General features: G+C 38.0%; 1 protein-coding gene across 1 annotated transcript in view; it reads right to left on the bottom strand.

The window, feature by feature from the left end:
• LOC126184961 (katanin p60 ATPase-containing subunit A-like 1) overlaps positions 1-18,388 on the bottom strand; it is a 193,369-nt gene that overhangs the window by 46,788 nt on the left and 128,193 nt on the right. The window contains exons 4-6 of the mRNA XM_049927655.1: positions 14,218-14,521; positions 6,176-6,397; positions 3,311-3,453 (exon numbers count right to left, since the gene is read on the bottom strand). Of these exons, the coding sequence (XP_049783612.1) occupies positions 3,311-3,453; positions 6,176-6,397; positions 14,218-14,521 (669 nt within the window). The remainder of the gene's footprint in view (positions 1-3,310; positions 3,454-6,175; positions 6,398-14,217; positions 14,522-18,388) is intronic.

Here is an 18,388-nt window from a genome sequence, read left to right as displayed (position 1 = left end):
ATGCATCATCTGTGAAAAGTTTGAGGTTAAAAAAATGGCTCTGAGCACTATGGGACTTAACATCTAAGGTCATCAGTCCTCTAGAGTTAGAACTACTTAAACCTAGCTGGCCACGGTGGCTGAGTGGTTCTAGGCGCTTCAGTCCAGAACCGTGCGACTGCTGTGTGATGTCCTTAGGTTAATTAGATTTAAGTAGTTGTAAATTCTAGGGGACTGATGACCTCAGATGTAAGTCCCATAGTGCTCAGAGCCATTTGAACCATTTGAACTTAAACCTAACTAACCTAAGGACATCACACACATCCATGCCCAAGGCAGGATTCGAACCTGTGACTGAAGCAGCTGCGTGGTTCTAGACTGAAGTGCCTAGAACTGCTCAGCCACAACGGTTAGTGTTTGAGGTTATTATGAGTATTGTCTGATAGGTCATTAATATGCAACATGAACAGCAAGCATCCCAAGAAACCTACCTATGGGTTGCCTGAAGATACTTTTACATTTGTTGATGGCCCTCTAGCCAAGATAACATGCTTCATCCTCTCCACCATGAAATCCTCAGTAAGTCATAAATTTCAATTGATATCCCACAGAATCATACTTTTGATAACAAGTTTAGGTGAGGTACTGAGTCAAATGCTTTTCAAAATTCAAGAAATAATGTATCTGCCTGACTGCTTTGCTCCATAACTTTCCAGATTTCATGTGAGAAAAGTGTGAGTTGGGTTTGCATGAACAATGCTTTTTAATCCATGCTGGTTGCCTTACAAGAGGTGATTTTGTTTGAAGTCCTAGTTATGTCTGAACTCAGAATATGTTCTAAGTTTCTATAATGATGCATGTCAATGATATTGGACAGTAGTTTTGTAGATAACTTTTGCTATCCTCCTTGTAGAAGGGTGAGAGCTGTGCTTTCTGCCAACTACTGGACACAGTTTTTGTTTGTTTGAGGGATCTATGGTATATAATATTTTTATGAGGGGCACTAACTCAGCCACAAATTCTGTATAGAATCTAATAGGAATTCTATCAGGTCATGGAACTTCATTCAGTCTTAGCAGTTTAAATTTCTTCTTAATAGTAGTGACCCTAATATCTATATCACCAATCTTGGCAGTGGTGCAAGCATTAAATTGGGATAGTACTCCTGGAGTTCAGCATTTCTGATTTTTAGGAGTGCTATTAACCCTGGTGCTTTGTTGAAAGTGCTTCAGCAATTGATACTGATAACTAGGACTTCTATACTTTTTTGAGGGGATAGGAGGAAGGGGGCAAGGGGAGTGCATTAATTTTGACCTTACACTGATGCTTTTACAGGTGTCATTACCCAGACTGCACGAAGAGTCATGTAATATAAAAAAATATCTTTTGTGCACCCCACAAACCATCAACTGTCTTGGTAACAGCTTCTGATGTGTAGTGCACACCTGACACATCTAGACAGACCCTAGATTTCTCTACTCTAGGGTGCAATTCTAAGAAGTAGTAGCCTAACTTGTCACAGAACCTCCAAAGTCAAAGTGGTTCAAGCCGCCTTCTCAACTGAGAACCAGGGGAAATGCTGCAGAATGTATGTCTGTGAAAATGACTATTCTTTTCAGCATTTCCTTCCAGGCATGGAAGGATTCAAGTATGATTTTGAAGCTTACCTGACAAGCACTGTTTGTTCAAATATGCTCCACAATACACAGTTGTCTGTTCCCTCAATGAGTGCTGGAACAGCCTCCTCAGAATGTTGAATGGGCATACGTGTGTGGTGATCCTTCCCATCCCTTGCTGCAATTTTTCTAAGGGTACAAGTATTCCTGTATGTTATAAGTGTCAGTGCTTAATAGACCCCATACTCTTTTAAATTTTCTCCCCTTGACATGGGACACAGCAGATTCCCAAATAAGTGAAGTGAGTCTTACTGGCTCAGTTTCAGTTTCAGTGAAAGACAGCACCTTGAATTCATTGGTTGAGGGTGGGGTGGGTGGCTGTAAAACCTTGAGTTCTCTCTGGTTCCTGTCTCCTCTGTACAGGGCCCTGAGACCTACCACACCATCCACAATGGCGAGTAGTGATAGATCCTGTACTTGCTGTAGAGGAAACAGGGGAGGATTGTATTCAAGGTACCATTGGTATCTTTGGTACATGTTTCTCTGTAGCCCTCTAAGTACACCTGTTTGGTGCAGCTCCAGTCATCTCATCTAACAGTTGTCAGATCTGTTTCCAGCTGTTTACAAACAGTAAGTAACTCATCACAGGCCTGAGAACAACATTCACAGTTGAGCATATTGTGACTCATGGAATGTTTCACAAAAGAGTAAACTTATAACTTTAAATGAAGCTTGCTGATTTGTGTTTAATTTTTGGATTTGTTATGCTACAAGTATTACAAGTGCCCATTAAGAACTGAATCAATTAACACCCAAGGAAGACATTTCTATTATGACAAAAGGAAAACCTGGGATAAAATCTGCTCATTTCCTGAAAGAATTTGTTTTCTGGGGTTACACTCACTAGCAAACTCAGCTAACTAACCAAAAAATAGTGGACATGTGCAGTGCACAGTTTGTTATTTTTCAGAGTGTTTTCAAACTTGTTCTTATTTTGAGTTTTAAACACCAGTGGAGTAGTTTCCCTTTTCTGTGACAGAATGAAGCACTTTTTGTTTCAAGGAAAAAATCTGGTCAGACATTCTTTAATTTATAGAGTAGCAGTTGTAGTGACCAAGAGTGCATAACAGCTGGGACACCCAAAAATCCAATACACTACCTGGGAAAATATAGGCTATATTTAATATCCCTTGTATTTACTAAAAATACATCAACACTCAACAGATTCTTGAGAGTATCAAGAAATCGGCACCCTGAATCGTGTCACCTGAGAGTTTATCAGTTAAAAAAAGTCTCAGATGAGGACAGGAATCTATTTAGTGCCAAAACAGTATGCTGAGGAATGACACAATAATAAACAGTTACATTCTCTCTCTCTCTCTCTCTCTCTCTCTCTCTCTCTGTGTGTGTGTGTGTGTGTGTGTGTGTGTGTGTGTGTGTGTGAGTGTGTGAGTGTGCATCTTTCAAAACTGTTTATTGTATTTTATGTGCAAAATTTCACAACAATGGCTTATGGACTACATATGTTTCACAATCTCTGTATTATTAATCTTCCAATGTGCCTGTACCCTAACCTTTTTATTTTCTCAGACTCTACTCAAACACTGATTGCAGTGTCAACCAACTTATATCTTCATTCACACAGGCAACACTTGTCCATATAACTTAATTAATGGATGTTTCTTTACCGTTTGAAGTAAATATGGTGTTCATACCTGTTAGAATTAAGACCATCCATTTGAATCAACAGTTCTGCCTTAAATCTTCGGGAAGCTTCATGTTCTGAATCTGTACCACGTTGTGAACACAGTGAATCTATTTCATCTATAAAAATAGTGCTTGGGGCATAAAAGTGAGCCTGAAATATAACGTATATTATTAAGGAAATATCTTATTCATTGCAACAAATTAAAATGTGCAAGTTGAAAAACTGGTATGAGCGAGACCCAGAAAACAAAACCACTTTGAAAAATTAATATAAGTATTCAATCACTATTCCAATCATATCGCCTTTTTTCTACATGTCATTATATTTTGAAACGTACATTGCGTATTTGTAATGTAGCAGTATGAGCGGTTAGCCTAGAAATATACAGTATATTATAAGAAATGAGTTGATTGGCATATATTTTAGACAAACTAGTTCTACCAATATTGAAACATGTAGGAAACAAATTAGCTTTATGTGATCATATGAACTGAATTATTTGTTATAAAGTACAGGCCACAGCATATGCAGTGGATCTCCTGAAACACTGCTTTTCAGAGACACTTTAATGGAGCATTATGACGTGGAGATGCTTGTGTCAAAGTTACTCTCAACTATTTTTAAATAATTAATATTTTTGATATTTATATCCAGTCTGACAGGACAGTAGCACTGAGCATTTTCCTAACTATGGGTATCAGAGTCTAGGTGTACAATGAATACCCTCTTTAGTTTCTTAATATTCAATCTGGATTTGCCATACTTGATTATCTATATTTCTAGTTTCACACTATGCTCCCCTTTTTTCTGAGTTGTTGGCTACCCTCTCCATCACTTTCGTCTTCTAGTTTTTAAATCTTATCCATTGGTTTCATTATTTATTTATTTCTTATCCTGTCACAATATGACTTTTTGGACTTGGGAACCTGGTTGGGTCTCCTGCAAATCTCTTAAATTGACCCTTTTCTTTCAGCCCTTTCTTCTATTTTAGTCAATAAAGGAACATCTGATTCCAAAGTCTACTATCTTTATCATCTGCTGTACTTGTGTTTTTCTGCTGGAACCTCATAAGTGTCAATTTTCCATTTCAGTTTAGAATTTCCATTGTCATAGACTGTTGTCAGTTGCACTGATTGAAAAAAAATGTATATTCACACTAATATTAGTTGAACTGAGAACAAAGAGTATCAACTTATTTTACAAATTCCAAAGATTTTAGAAAAGGGAAGGGAAGGGAGGAAAATGCATTGAAACCTGTAAAATAAAGTGTGAGAAGGATGATGCACTGAAAGAATCAGCTCAGATGACATAAAAAAATCAGAGTGTAGCAACAAGCATATCAATTCTGAAGAAATTAATGAAATGATATTAAAAACAAAATAGTGTACAATGTAAATGCCTTGAAGTTGTTCTCAGAATGAAACATTAAACCTGAAGTAAACTTTAAGCAACAATAAAAATTCCCAATGGGTTGAAGCTATATGTCAGACTGAGACCTGAGTATAGATCTTTGCCTGCCTTCCACATAAGTCACATAATTTTAACCTGTCAGGAATATTTCTCTGCAATAAATGTTATACTACAGAGTAATAATTTAGTTTTGTGAGCACTGTGATCTAGATTGTTCCAGCTTGAATGCAAATGGAGTAGAGAGTATTAAAATGTACTATTAGAATCTGCACAGTTTCAGTTTTTTAACTCAACTGTCCTGTTCTTGAGATTAATAGCAAATCATACCAAACCAGCTCCAGAAAGACATACTGTTCTGCACGGTTTGTTTGTAGAAATATGCTCTATAATCTCCTCAGGCTCTGTAACACTAACAGTGCTGTCTTCCCTACTAGATGTGTTGAAGACCAGAGTCTTCTTTATAATGTCAAATGTAAATATATGTAGTGTTAATGACAGTCTACTTTTATGACAGTGATAGAACTGATTTGTTCTTTATATAATTAGGACAACTGCAAATGATTATTTACCCATATACAAAAGAGGGCACTACTTTTTAAAAATCTGCTTACTTCTAAAAAATAAATTATTATCCATGAACTGGAAAAAAGGAAAGTTACTTTATTTAGACCATTATGGTCTATGGTATGCATATTTCTATTGCTCTCTGAAAAACCCTCAAGTTTTGTACAGATTCTGCATTATCTCACTAACATAAGCATAACTGATAAATACACAAACTGCAAGCTTTACTTTTCATACACGTCAGATGCTTACTTTCAAAATTTAGTGTACCAAAGCAACTCAGACCACTTTTGTTCCTATATTTTTTTTTCTTTTGCTGCATACACTGCCATTGTCTTCAAATGTCTGAAATACAGCTTTTCAACTGGTTCTATAACTTCATTGTTAATTTGTACAATTTTTTTCCTGTGTACTGATTACAAATCATTTGCAGGCAAACAACACAATGTCATCAGCAAAATGAAGATTGTTCAGTTACATTCCATTAACAAATATTTTTCACCATATGTACCTAAAAACATCATCTAGGGTTGCTGTGAATAGCATCGGTGATACAAAACTCCGTACATGCTTCTTTTCTCAATTTTAAAATTCCCATTATCCTGGTTAAATCTAATGATAGTCATTGCAGTGGTTTATGCATTCATCAGCATAACAACATAGGTTGAATCAATGTATAGTCTGTCAAGGACTGTCAGAAGAGAATTTACTGAAATTAAATTTAAAGCTTTCTCAAAATCTGTGAATTGTAGGCAAAGTGCAACTACTTTCATGACTTATAAATGGTTGATTGTGCTGTACTGACTTCTAAAACCAGATTTCTACTTTGACTGATTAAAAGTGATTTTTATGCAGTTAGTGAAAACTTAAGTGACTTTCCATTATTGTATAAGTGTACCATTTCAAATAATAGTCGCACAAGCTTTTCTGAGTCTCCACGGTATTTTGAGGTAAGTGTTGCTGAAGAAATATTGAAGAATGTTGAACCACACTCAGTTGCAACTGCCTTAGCCAACATAGTCTTTCCTGTTCCTGGAGGTCCCACCATAAGAATTCCTTTCCATGGTCTTCTTATTCCACAGAAGAAATCAGGCATCAGCATTGGGAGTACCATGGCTTCCTGAAACATAGAGTGCTTTTTCAGCCTATGTAAATGTCAATATGCCATTCACTGGTCAGTAATTAATGATTATATAGAACATTTATTCTGGAAGTTCTCCATTTATCAGAAAGAAATGAGTTTGTAAATTAATAATAAAGAAGATTTAATGGCAATGTATGTTCCAGAAATAGAAATAATTTCACTTGACTGATGTATGTTCTTTGAGGATCTTGGAAAGAATATTTGTAACATTCTCATAGTGGATTTTTTGGCTTCAAAATTAATTTAGTTATACCAACTTTCTTACTGTATGTCCTACTCAGTTAAGTAACTAAAAATATGACTCAATTAAAATAAAATAAGTAAAACAGATTTCTTAAAGCACAGGTTTACAGAGCCAGTTTTTCTAACAACAGAATATTTGCATCTGTATGAGGTCAGATATATATGCTGATGGGAAACTGATTGCTACCACATTGGAGTAATAGCACTTTTGTTGTTTCACTGAATGGAGTGTTCCAGTATGGTACATGACTGAAATGTAGTCAGACTATGCACTGGCTGTACACAGAACAGCTGCACACAGAAAGGCAACATGTTTGACTGACAAGTGACACAAGTCAGATGCGAGGGACAGCTTCATCCCTGAAGCTATACAGGTACTGCAGCTTTCATTGGCCACAATTTCCTGTATATACAGTGACATGTTGATCCAGGTAATACTGCAACTACAGTTATCAAAATTTAGCTGGTAGGGATTTCCATCACTGGGCTGAGAATTTAACCTTAGATAGACAAACCACAGTCCTCCAGATCACTTGCTATTTTTGTACACAATATTTGGGAAACAATACCATCAAGACCTATCGCATCACCATAAGGTACAAAAACTGCCATCACACAATAAACAATTTGCAAACCACACCTCGCAGACCAGAGCAATTAGCATACGGGCAAAAACACTGCAAATGGATGCTCAACAAAAGGTAAAAGGTCACTAAGGCAGATGAGTTCCAGTACAGAATTGCATATTTCAAAATGTGTGTGTAATCCTATAATGATCAAGATGCAGGCTAATAAGTGGTAGTCTCTTCATGTGATGAAATTCATATGAGACTGAACGTGACCTCTGGTACATGTACTCCTATCATTCATAGACTAAGGATTCAGGTAGTGGCTGGCAGATCATGTGTTTATATTTGTCATTTATAGGGTCCTACTGGAGATATGTATTTTCAGCATGATAATAATACACCCATCAAAAAAAGTTTTGCATCACCTCGGTTCCAAGAGTTCCAGAACCTGTACAGAAAACTGGAATAGAGATCAACATAAACATAATTTCTGCCCTTTTTATTGCTCATAAAGCATGTTGCATGTTGTACCACCACACAGCGAGACCTTCAGAGGTGGTGGTCCAGATTTCTGTACACACCGGTAGCTCTAATACGCAGTAGCATGTCCTGTTGCATTGATGCATGCCTTTATTTGTCATGGCATACTAGCCACAAGTTCATCAAGGCACTGTTGGTCCAGATTGTCCCACTCCTCAATGACGATTTGGTGTAGATCCCTCAAAGTGGTTGATGGGTCTCGTTGTCCATAAACAGCCCTTTTCAATCTATCCCAGGCATTTTCAGTAGGGTTCATGTCTGGAGAACATGCTAGTCACTCTAGTCGAGCAAAGTCATTATCATGAAGGAAGTCATTCACAAGATGTGCATGATTGGGGTACGAATTGTTGTCCATGGAGACGAATGCCTCGCCAATACCAATATGCTGCTGATATGGTTGCACTATCAGTTGGAGGATGGCATACACGTATCGTACAGCTATTACAGCACCTTCCATGACCTCCAACAACGTATGTCAGCCCCACATAATGCCATGCTAAAACATCAGGGAACCTCTGCCTTGCTGTACTTGATGGACAGAGTGCATTCAACCTGACTGGGTTGCCTCCATACAGGTCTCCGACGATTGTCTGGTTGAAGGCATATGTGACACTCATCGGTGAAGAGAACATGATGCCAATCCTGAGCAGTCCATTCAGCATGTTGTTGGGCCCATCTGTACCACATTTCATGGTGTCATGGTTGCAAAGATGGACCTCGCCATGGATGTTGGGAGTGAAGATGCGCATCACGCAGCCTATTGCGTGCAGTTTGAGCCATAACACGACGTCCTGTAGCTGCATGAAAAGCATTATTGCACATGGTGGCGTTGCTGTCAGGGTTCCTCTGAGCCATAATCCATAGGTAGCAGTCATCCACTGCAGTAGTAGCCCTTGGGTGGCCTGAGCGATGCATGTCATGAACAGTTCCTGTCTCCCTGTATCTCCTCCATGTCCAAACAACATTGCTTTGGTTCACTCTGAGACTCCTGGACACTTTCCTTGTTGAGAGACCTTCCTGGCTGAAAGTAACAATGTGGACATGATCAAACTGTGGCATTGACCATCTAGGCTTGGTTGAACTACAGACAACACGAGCCATGTACCTCCTTCCTGGTGGAATGACAGGAACTGATCGGCAGTCGGACCCCCTCCATCTAATAGGCACTGCTCATGCGTGGTTGTTTACATCTTCAGGCAGGTTTAGTGACATCTCTGAACAGCCAAAGGGACTGTGTCTGTGATACAATATCCACAGTCAATGTCTATCTTCAGGAGTTCTGGGAACTGGAGTGACACAAAACTTTTTATGATGTGTGTAAATACCCACATGATCACATCATCACATCACTCTTGAATGTTGTCAGAGTGGTGCTCCATGGATATTAGAGTATGGTCTGATTTCAGTCCTATTGAGCAAGCCTGGGATTCTACACATCATTAGACTAGTTTCCACCAGATGTGAATCATCAATCAGTAAGAGTCCATGGGGCAACTAGTGTCTTGCGAACCCCATGCCATTACAAGTGTCCACCATCATCATGGTGCTGTATGTTACTAACGAAATGTGTATCATTCCATTACTCTTCAGTGTCTATTTCATTGATGTATACATCTTCATAAACAATAAATAATGCACAGTATGTGAATGTCTAAGTACCTCCACACTTGTTCTCCTATATCTTAGTTCTTCATCATGATCATAGATGTTAACCTCGAAACTTTATTATTAGGTTTTTTGCTGACAAATTTTGTGTATTGTGCTTACTCGCAAAGTTAACCATCTGAAATGTTAGCCTGTCATCTGAAACATCAGAAACTTTATGCCATACCTTCTAAAATGAAAGCAGCTTCTTGTACCTTTACTTATTTTCTTCAAGTGCTACTGAACACACTTAAGAGCCAAAGAAACCAATACACCTGTCTAATATCATGTAGGCCCCCCAAAAGCATGCAGAAGTGCTACAACACAATGTGGCATGGACTTGACTAATGTCTGAAGTAGTGCTGGAAGGAACTGACACCATGAATCCTGCCGGGCTGTCCATAAATCTGTAAGAGTACGAGGGGGTGGAGATCTCTTCTGAACAGCATGTTGCAAGGCATACCAGATATGCTCAATAATATTCATGTCTGAGGAGTTTTGTGGCTAGCAGAAGTGTTTGAACTCAGACATGTTCCTGGAGCCACTCTGTATGAATTCTGGATGTGTTGGGTGTTGTTAGAATGCACAATGGACATGAATGGATGCAGGTGATCAGACAGGATGCCTACGTACATGTCACCTGTCAGAGTTGTATCTAGACATATCAGGGGTCCCATATCACTCCAACTGCACATGCCCCACACCATTACAGAGCCACCACCAGCTTGAGCAGTCCCCTGCTGACACGCAAGGTCCATGGATTTTTGAGGTTGTCTCGATACCCATAGGCGTCCATCTGCTTGATATAATTTGAAATGAGACTCCTCTGAGCAGGCAACATATTTCCAATCATCAACAGTCCAATGTTGGTACTGACTGGCCTAAAGCTTTGTGTTGTGATGTTTCATTGAATGGTCCACACCGACACTTGTTGATGGCCCAGCATTGAAATCTGCAGCAATGTGCAGAAGGATTGCACTTCTATCACATTGAACAATTCTCTTCAGTCATTGTTGGTCCTGTTCTTGAAGGATCTTTTTATGGCCGCAGCAATGTTGGAGATTTGATGTTTTACCGGATTCCTGATATTCACAGTACACTCGTGAAATGGTCATACAGTAAAATCCCCACTTCATCGCTACCTTGGAGATGCTGTGTCCCATTGCTCATCTGCTGACTACAACACCATGTTCAAAGTCACTTAAATCTTGATAACCTGCCATTGTTGCAGCAGTAACCAATCTAACAACTGCACCAGACACTTGTTGTCTTATATAAGTGTTTCCAACTGCAGCACTGTATTCTGCCTATTTGCATATCTCTGTACCTGAGCATGCACACCTTTACCATATTCTTTGGTGCTTCAGTGTATATTCTGTTAATTTAATAACTGAGGTTGCACACAAGGGTTGATATTTTGAACAGCAAAAGATTTTAAAATTTCTGATTGTTTTTTACACCTTTGCAAATGTATTACTGCACATTTTTCTTTTAACCACTATGCCAGACATAAACATTGTGTTTATAACTCAATGTCTACTGGCACATGTTATGCAAGGATGTTGTTCGTTGGGCAGGTGAACTGACAGTCTCCCATGATATTCTTACCATTATTTTACTTTATCTTACAAATCTTATATTATGCAATTTAAATCAGTTAAAAATGTTACAGCTACTGGTTAGAAACAGATGTCAATGGGAATACACTAAATGAAACTTTATGTAAAAGTCTAAGCATTCAGATGGATAATAAACTGAGTTGAACCAGCATAAAGGGTAAGTTCTCCAAAAAGCTCCTATCTGTCTGCTTGGCATTTGAAAATCTCTGCCACTGTGTAATCTGCATATTGTGTTTACATACTTTCATTCAGTACTGCACTATGGTGCAGTGACATAATTTCCTAGGACAGTGCAGGAAAGGTTAAAAAATTATTTTTTCTAAGGGCATGTGCAGTTAAAATATTTTGTAAAGTTTCTAACCAAACATTTTGCAGAACCCTCTTCATAGACTCTGGGATTTTTATACTGGTGCACCAATAAATTTACTTCCTAACATTATTTGTGGTTAATAATAAGTGCAAATTTAGACTACGCATACCTGGCTAGGGTTCAAAATGTATGTGTCAGTCATGAATGTTAGCAGTAATATTGACACAGTTCATAGTAGTTATGTTACTTTCTGAAATGACCATAGGTCTCACAGAGGTCTAGGTAAGCTTTCACACAATATCCAACACAATCAATTTATGCTACATGGTGCATGTGTCATGAAGAAATTACCATGAAACACAGTTTTCCCTGACATGTATGAATCTGGCAGTGTAAGATGTTAGATAATGTTTAAATAAACAGCAATGCTGTTACAAATATGTTAATATAGGATATGATGTCCTTTGATTTTTCTGCTACCCCGACCTGCTCACTTGGTAAGTATAGGAACTTTTCCTACGTATTGCTGTAAACACTGATAAATGTTTAGTCACTGCCAAAGAGTTTCAGAGGACTGTCATCTGCAACAATAATTTCACACTAAATGTTTAATTTTTTTTCTGTTGCTATTGCCATATTGTTGAAAAACACTAAAATTTAATTTATGCTGACTGGTCTAAGCTATATGACATATCATGTTTTTACATGTCACATAGAAAGCAAGAGCAGCTTTCTATATTCATTATTGAATGAGTTATCAAGAATGAAGTATGGAGCACATCAACATTATATTCAGTTGATAAAAAGTTGGTTTCAGTATAAATTTTGTAGTCTGATCAGCCTGAAGTAATTACATGCAGAACTGTGAGTAGTATAAAATGTCTATTTTCCCTAGCTTACTATTACTCTGTGAAGAAATGAGATCTATCGGTTTGTTGAGAACGGAGAAGGTCACTCTTCCGGGTGAAGCACCATACATTAGTATTTGTGGTTATGGAACAACTATTCACAAGTCCGAGCTGCAAGAGATGGCTGTCATGTATGTGTGAGGTGTGCTTGCTTGTGTGAATGAATGTGTGTGTGTTTTTTTACTAAAAAAGGCTTTGGCCAAAATCTAAATGTGTAATAATATTTTCATTGTGCCTGTCTCCAGCTCAACATGTCATCTTTATGGTGAGTAGCCATCTATCCTTTTCTTATACAGTTGATATTTCAACCTGGTGTTTCCATTGTTTTATACATGAGTGATTTCAGTTCAATAACCTATTCTTCATTATGAATTATGGGAATATTCTGCATGTAAGAAAAAATAAGGATTTTTAAAAACCAGTATGCTTAGACTACTATTAGAAATCCCTATGTGTCTTATGTGTGATTAACATATATGTATTCCTGAAGAAAAAAATTAATGTTTAAATTGATATGATTCCTAAAGTAGCAAGATTATGAAACTGTGAGACTCCAACGTGTTCAGAACCCATACCATCTGTAACTTCCAACTAAAGGACAGATCTTCTGCACAGATGCAAAATGTTCTACATAAATGGATAATGTCCATATAGAACACCCTACATTCCTACATTATCCTTTGTCTGAACTTCAACAATATTATGTAATCTGCCTAGCTCCTTCTGCTTTCACACCACTGACTCTGTCACACTACTCTTCTTTTTTCTTCCTATTACTATTCCAGTCCTCCCTAACATTGGTTCTATAGACTGATATTTTTCTGAATACCTCTAAATTTTATGTGTGTAACTCACTTTTTACATTAGTATTTATTTAATTTGATATTTATTTAAATATTATGTTTTTATTTTGTTCCAGTATCCAAAGCAATATATCAGCAACCTCAAAATCATGTTTATCTTCCTCATAACCTTTTTGTTTGAGGAAACAATATGTCTTACCGCTCAGCAAGTGGAAATCTCCATTTTTTTGTGTGCCTTACTGTCACTCAGTACTATTTTTAAAGGCAAATTGTGGCTGTCTCTACACAATTGCACATCATCATGAGAAACATTCGTTGTCTTGCTAGTTAGTGATGATTACATGAAGTAGTAGTGGAAGTCTTAACTATGTTATGTACTTAATTATGGAGACAGGAAATGGCGTATCCCATTTCAATGAAATACTACTGATAAAATTAAGCATATACAGGAGATTAAAAATGAGTACGACTCTGGCAAGGCTGCATTGGTAAAGCATATACATGAAATTCAGAGATGAATACTGTAACTCTCAATAGCATATCTGGTCCAAGTTAAAGTCTTTCAGAAGATTTATAACATAGAACGTTAAATTTTGGATGTTCTTTCTGTGGAAAGTTGTTAAGGAAACTTTTGAACACCGGTGTGTTAAGAAATTTGGTTTTACTTTGTTGTTTTTGTACATGTCAGGGAAAATCCACATGAGCAAGATAAGAAGCAGTAGGACACACACAGGTCTCATCATGCTTCCTCTACATATAGAACACAGGAGGAAGAGAATGGTGCTCATGGTACGCAGTACCTGACAGCCACTAACCAGTGGCACGAAGAGTGCAGATGTCAATCAATATCCAGGGCACCTGAGGGGAGGGTATTTGCTCTCATGTCTGATGTAATGATTTAGTATTAAACTGTTCTTTTTATTAAGCAGGAGATATAAAACATAATTTCTGATACCACACATCCAGAGTATATTTTAAATACAAAAAGTTATTCAAGCAGTAGAGAAACATTTCTCATGTACACCTTCTTCTGGTTTTTTAATACTTTCATCATATTTAGCTGAAATTTTTGATTATTCTTGAGTTGTGTTAGTAATAACATGTAACTCAACAAAATATTACTGTCTAAAATAAGTGTGTAATTGAATATTGTTCATCACCTGAAGTATTGCCTTTGCTTCGCTCAGCCCAGCGACACGGTTCCACTGCACATTAGGATTTCTATGAATGATATCCTTTTCAAGTGTCTCAACAAGATGCTGTTCATACTGGGCAGCCTGGAACACTTTTGGTGGGGTTTCATGAGAATCACTATCTTGTGAAGGTGTTGCAGATGGTAATGAAGGCGGTCCCTCATTGCTCCGTCTTACAGGTCCTTGTGTTTTCACACTCACTGCTGCTCCAGGATGTGACCGCTTTGTCAGGCATGGAGTACGGTCCATTGAATGAGACTTCCTGGATCGGCTACAATGAAAGAAGTCAAAAGTCTTAATGAAAAATTTACTTGGTGAAATTGTAATGACTTATTGTTAAATGTGTAATGAATTTAGATATTGACTAATATAATACTATGACAACTAGCTCAAAACTGAAGTTATGATATGCTTTTTTGTTTATAAGAATTAATTATGGAGCACATTTATGATTCAAACTTTCAGAAAATATTGATGGTACTTCTTTCGTATCTTTCCACATTTTCAGTCATTGCAAAATTTGTGGGAATCACAATTCAGACACATCTTAACCACATTTTCATTAATGAATAGCTTTATAAACCATCTTGGAAGAGGTGATATACTGTGTGAGGGTCAATTTAAACGTAGGACAAAGTAACAAACTCTTAGTCAATGAAGAACCAACAAACACAGTGAAAACATGAAAGCATGTGACAGTATGCCTTCATGAACTGCCAGTAATGGAGGAGATGCATTGCAGTTTAAGAGTCACTAAGTAAGAAATGGTGCTGTCCCTTAACTAAAAGTGGCTCATGCCAAAAGTGTGACTGTGGTGGTATGTTCCTTCAGAACTACTTTTAGTAAAAAAAATCCAAACTTAGCGACATTAAAACTATATTATAAACTGTACCATACAGATATGAGTTACTGAATATTAACAACAGGATATAACCCGCTATGGTTGTGCTTAACAAGTTTGTAAGCTTCCAATACATTGTAAAATAGTGCTGTGACAATTTGTTGAATCACTTGAGCAATTGCATCTTGGGAATGTGGAAACATTTGTTTCAGCTCTTTATACTTATTATGAATGATCTTACAAAGGCTAAACTGTGAACTTTTAAGAAATTCTACAAAAAGTGGATAATTTTGAGAAATATCTGGATAAAAAAAATACTATGGTAGATATTATTCCAAAACATTGTGATTATTTCCTTTAAGAATTACAAATTTGTTAACTTAGGCATTCACAAGAAAAGTTGTTTTTATATAAAATCAGCCCTACAGCATTTTATGCAAAGAAGAGTAGTGTATTTGCTTGTGTGGCACACAGAGCAGATGGAGAGGGTGGCAACAGTTACTTGAGTGGCTCCTTTAATGATACTGCAGCTGTTTTGTGCTAACAAATAGGTGAGCTACAAGAAACATTTCTGAAAATGGTAAGGTTTTGGCTTTTATCTCCGCATTTGCTCTGCAGCACTATTTAAAATTGTTTCTGCAATAGTAGTTTTCTGTATAGCTTTTATGTAGCGCTCAGAGATGAGTTGTCCATCAAGACAATGTTAGACAATAAGGAACTGTTTTCTGGACTTCCACAAAAGATAATGGTTATACAGGTCACAAGTATCTCATTATTGTGTATTTACACGAGTCAGAAAACTGTGTATACACTGCCTGACAAAAATAGTGAAGCAACAATTGGGGAGGAGGGAACAAAACGAAACTTCATGAGTTGAGAGGGTATGTGACATTATTTCAGTGATTACAAGATTGGGGCAAATTTACAAAGAAGTTGACAGTAAAGTGGACCCACCTATCAGTATGGCATTGCACTCTCTTTTGCCTGGCTTTATTTACTGATACAATTGTCAAGAGTGTCATAAAGCCATTGTACCCTCTCCAATGGCAAGTCATTCCTTGGTATCCTGGATACTGGCACTTTGACAGAGTTGATGTCTGAGCTGGTCCTCAGCATTTTCTATCGACAACAAATCTTGATGTTGCTAGAACAGGAATACCTCAACATCACACAGAGAGTTCACAGAGGCACTTTCCATGTGTAGATGAGAATTGTTCTGTTGAAAAGTAGCACCACAATACTGTAGTACGAGTGGTAGTATGCGAGAATGCAGGATGTCTGTTATGTACCATTTTGCCATCACAGTTCTGTAACCAGTACCAGCTACGATGTAAAATCATACCCAATGGCTCTACACACCATGATGCCAAGACTAACACCACTATGCCTCTCCAAAACATTGGAAGAATGGGACGTCTTCCCACGTCACTACCATGCTTGTCGACGATGATCATCTAGCCTAGCGCAGAATCATGATTCATTGCAGAATACAATGTGACATCTTTCATCAGCAGTCAAGGTTCCCTGTTCGTGGCACGTCTCTGAACGCTGCTGTTTGTGTTGTGGCATCAATGGCAGCCTACATACGGGAAAGTAGTTCCCTAGTCTGGCTGCCGCTAATCTCTACTGAATGATGCAGGATGATACAGAACATTGCAGGGAATCCATTACTTGTTCTTGGATGGCAGGCACAGATGTGGAGGGGTTACAGTGTGCTTCATGCACTAATGAGCTACGGTGGCTGTTCAACCTGTCACGGAGAATTGCAACTATAATCTTTTACACAAACACTTGTGTTTTATATGTTTGACAGCCGACCATGTCTTCTGGGTGCTTCACTGTTTTGTCAGACAGTATATATAACTACTAAGAAGCCAACATTTAATTCATCTGTAAAATCATTTCTGTAAAAAATAAATAACACTGCATAATATATTATAAAAAACTTGACCAATATGTCTTTTTATCAAATATCAAAATATCTTTTATCATACCCTAAAAAGAAAGATGATGAGACTTACCAAACAAAAGCGCTGGCAGGTCGATAGACACACAAACAAACACAAACATACACAAACATACACACAAAATTCAAGCTTTCGCAACAAACGGTTGCTTTGTCAGGAAAGAGGGAAGGAGAGGGAAAGATGAAAGGATGTGGGTTTTAAGGGAGAGGGTAAGGAGTCATTCCAATCCCGGGAGCGGAAAGACTTACCTTAGGGGGAAAAAAGGACAGGTATACACTCGTACACACACACATATCCATCTGCATATACACAGACACAAGCAGACATTTGTAAAGGCAAAGAGTTTGGGCAGAGATGTTAGTTGAGTCAGAAGTACAGAGGCAAACCATTCACAGCCAAGTAACAGCATATTAACTATGGTCATGATAAGGTCTTAACTAACAGGGATGTCAATGATGATCAGTTTCAAACTTGCCAGGAAATGACATCAGTGAATGCAGTTTCATCTCAGTAAGTTGTGAAGGGAGTGCGATGGACATTTAGCGTAGGGTGGTACCTCACAAAAGGCCATTACTCACAAATGCACATAAATCTACTTAATGAGCCAAAAAACACAGAAGACTGGAGGCACATAGTGTGGCCTGATGAGTCATAGTTTTTCCTCTTTTCAAATGATGCAAGGTGCTGAGTGCATTGGTGGCTCAATGAGGCATTTAAACTATAATGCACTGAGGGTGTAGGTCAGGATGGAAGTGGTCCTGTGCTCTTCGAGGGATGCTTTTTTGTACCATGGCTTGAGCCCATTCATTCAGGCTACGGATGTATATTTCAGCATTCTTGCCAAACAGTTATCTTCCTTTCTTCTATATATTCATGGTGATATGTCATGGACACTACCATCTTTTGTGATGGCAAGAGCTATGTTCACAGGTCTGCAAGCATATGTTCCTGGTTTGATGAACATTCAATGACCCTATCAAACCTCAGCTGAAAACAGACCAGAAAAGTTCAAACAAAAACTACCATATCACACAAGTATACCACACTGATTGAAAGAAACCAGAAAATTAATAGGTACATCTTTCTACCAAAATCTGTGACAAGGATCATTTTTCCATACAAGTGACAACATGTCATTTGCCCCCCCCCCCCACCTCCCCCCCTCACCCATTTTTCCACACAAGTGACTACATGTCATTTGCCCCCCCCCCCTCCCCCCCTCACCCATTTTTCCACACAAGAAACATTTCATGGCCCCTTTCCCTTCTACTTCCCTCGCATGTACATTACCTGCCAAGCTGCAATTCCTTGGGCTCTTCATGAGACCTGT

The sequence above is a fragment of the Schistocerca cancellata genome, chromosome 4 (assembly GCF_023864275.1).
Source record: "Schistocerca cancellata isolate TAMUIC-IGC-003103 chromosome 4, iqSchCanc2.1, whole genome shotgun sequence".
Taxonomy (NCBI): domain Eukaryota; kingdom Metazoa; phylum Arthropoda; class Insecta; order Orthoptera; family Acrididae; genus Schistocerca; species Schistocerca cancellata.
This window is presented reverse-complemented; position numbering and strand designations above follow the sequence as displayed.